Here is a 2,500-nt window from a genome sequence, read left to right as displayed (position 1 = left end):
GAGTAAAGCACATAAACGCACACACGTGAAAGAGGAAATATAGAAATATGTAGAAGAGGGATAGATGAAGGAAATATACGTAGATTAGAAGAGAAAAGTAAAACGGAGAATAAAATAAAATAAAATTTGAAAGGGAAGAAAAAAATCATACAAAAAACAAAAGAAAAAGAGGATAAAGAACAAAATAGACAAAATTGAAAGAGAAGAAAACAAATACGAATGATGGAAGAATATAAAAAAAATTGAGAAAGACAAGAAAAAAGCGAAAGAGAGAGAGAGAGAGAGAGAGAGAGAGAGAGAGAGAGAGAGTGGAGCAGCAAACATGAAGCAACAAAGGCACGCACAGGAGTGTCTCGCTGTGTTATTGACTTAAGCAAGAAAGAGCATGAGTATAATGATGAATATGATCCCTTTGTGAGAGGGCCCGCGGGAGAAGTACATGGGAAAATGACCCTTACGAAGCCTAGGGTTTTGAAGCGATATTTCCATGCGCCGCCGCTGCCTGGTGACGACGAGAGATGGGATGGTGAATGGGAGGTAAGTAAGAGCGTATTAGACGTGACAACACATGGCAGATTGACCTTTGTGAAGCAGCTTTGCCCGAGTTTACGAATGGGAGGTGGACATGTAAAGAGGGAGAGGGAAGTGGGGGAAGAGGATGGCGAAGGAGAGAGGGATAGTCAGAGAAGGGGAAGGTTAGAGAATGTGCTGAATAAGAGAATCAAAGGTAGGATGAAGGAGTAGGAGAAGAGAAAAGGTGTTGAAAGAGAAAGAGGATAAGAAATGTGTAAAGGAGACGAGGTTTCGTATGAAATTATTAGAAAAATGATTAAGACTGTCTCTCTCTCACGCCATCCCCCTCTGCTCTGTTCATGTCTCTGTTTCTACATCCATATCTATATCTCGATCTATCTATATATCTATATGTCTATCTCTCCATCTATATATGTTTACATGGGTATGTATATATGTATATATATCTATATATATGTATATATATATATATATATATATATATATATATATATATATTTATATATATATGCATATACATTCATATATATATATATATATATATATATATATATATATATATATATATATACATATATATATATATATATGTATGTATGTATTTGTGTGTGTGTGTGTCTGTGTGTGTGTGTGTGTGTATGTGTGTGTAAGAACACTTGCATTATCCAATAGCTCCATGGATTAATCGGGGAACTTTCCAAACATACACATATGTTGCAAGCAAAATGATGGGAATGATGATATTGATAACCATAATGAGGATAACTATAATAATAATGGTAATATGAATGATAAGAATAGTGATAATAATTATGATTTTTTAATAATGATGCACAAATAGCCAAATAAACACTAGAAAAAAAATACATTCCATTTGAAGTTGAAATAAATGTTATTCTTTTTCCACGGCACTGTTAAAAATAATGATTCCACGTGCATTATGAAAAGCTGTTGTTATGTGAGTGCCACAGTAATTATCACTGTTTCCAAGAATTTTTGCGAATTTATAACCAAAATATGAACGATGATAAATTCTTATTTTGAGATGAGTCATAGATAGTGTTAATAACATATAATCAACATTGTCAAGCCTTAATTTCCATGCAAATAATAACAAAGAAAAATAGATAGCGATACAAAATATTTCTTCTCGCTTTTACCTTTCTTTATTTTAGTTTTCTCGCAGTTTTGTGTCTTATTCGTATGGTATATTTGGAATATTATATATTAAAGAGAGGAACACTGAAACCCCGTAAACCAAGGAAATCAGAAATGAGAAAGGAAGAAATGTATGTTCTTCAGCTGAAGAAAAATATACGATTAGCCTTTGGTATATTTACAAAGGGCGAAATACTTGGAAGCGAGAAAAGGTGAGGCAACGAGAGAATGAGAGAGAGAGAGAATGAGAGAGAGAGAGAGAGAGAGAGAGAGAGAGAGAGAGAGAGAGAGAGAGAGAGAGAGAGAGAGAGAGAGTGTGTGTGTGTGTGTGTGTGTGTGAGAGAGAGAGAGAGTGAGAGAGAGAGAGAGAGAGAGAGAGAGAGAGAGAGAGAGAGAGAGAGCAAGAGAGAGAGAGAGAGAGAGAGGGAGAGAGAGAGAGAGAGTGTGTGTGTGTGTGTGTGTGTGTGAGAGAGAGAGAGAGAGAGAGAGAGAGAGAGAGAGAGAGAGAGAGAGAGAGAGAGAGAGAGAGAGAGAGAGAGAGTGTGTGTGTGTGTGTGAGTGAGAGAGTGAGAGAGAGAGAGAGAGAGAGAGAGAGAGAGAGAGAGAGTGTGTGTAAGTGAGAGAGTGAGAGAGAGAGAGAGAGAGAGAGAGAGAGAGAGAGAGTGTGAGTGAGAGAGTGAGAGAGAGAGAGAGACGTAGAAAGAGGAAGATACAAACAAAATGTAATGACGCTGTTTTGAAAACGAAACGTGTTTTTTTAGCTTGTGATTTTCTATATTCGTAGATTTTCACGTGTTTCTTTCTTTAC

General features: G+C 36.3%; 1 protein-coding gene across 1 annotated transcript in view; it reads left to right on the top strand.

The window, feature by feature from the left end:
- Positions 1-447: 447 nt before the first annotated feature.
- LOC125042118 (spondin-1-like) overlaps positions 448-2,500 on the top strand; it is a 63,193-nt gene continuing 61,140 nt past the window's right edge. The window contains exon 1 of the mRNA XM_047637585.1: positions 448-537. Coding sequence (XP_047493541.1) covers positions 448-537 — 90 coding nt within the window. The remainder of the gene's footprint in view (positions 538-2,500) is intronic.

The sequence above is a fragment of the Penaeus chinensis genome, chromosome 31, assembly GCF_019202785.1.
Source record: "Penaeus chinensis breed Huanghai No. 1 chromosome 31, ASM1920278v2, whole genome shotgun sequence".
Taxonomy (NCBI): Eukaryota; Metazoa; Arthropoda; class Malacostraca; order Decapoda; family Penaeidae; genus Penaeus; species Penaeus chinensis.
Note: the sequence above shows the minus strand (reverse complement) of the source record. Positions and strands in the feature narration are given on the sequence as shown.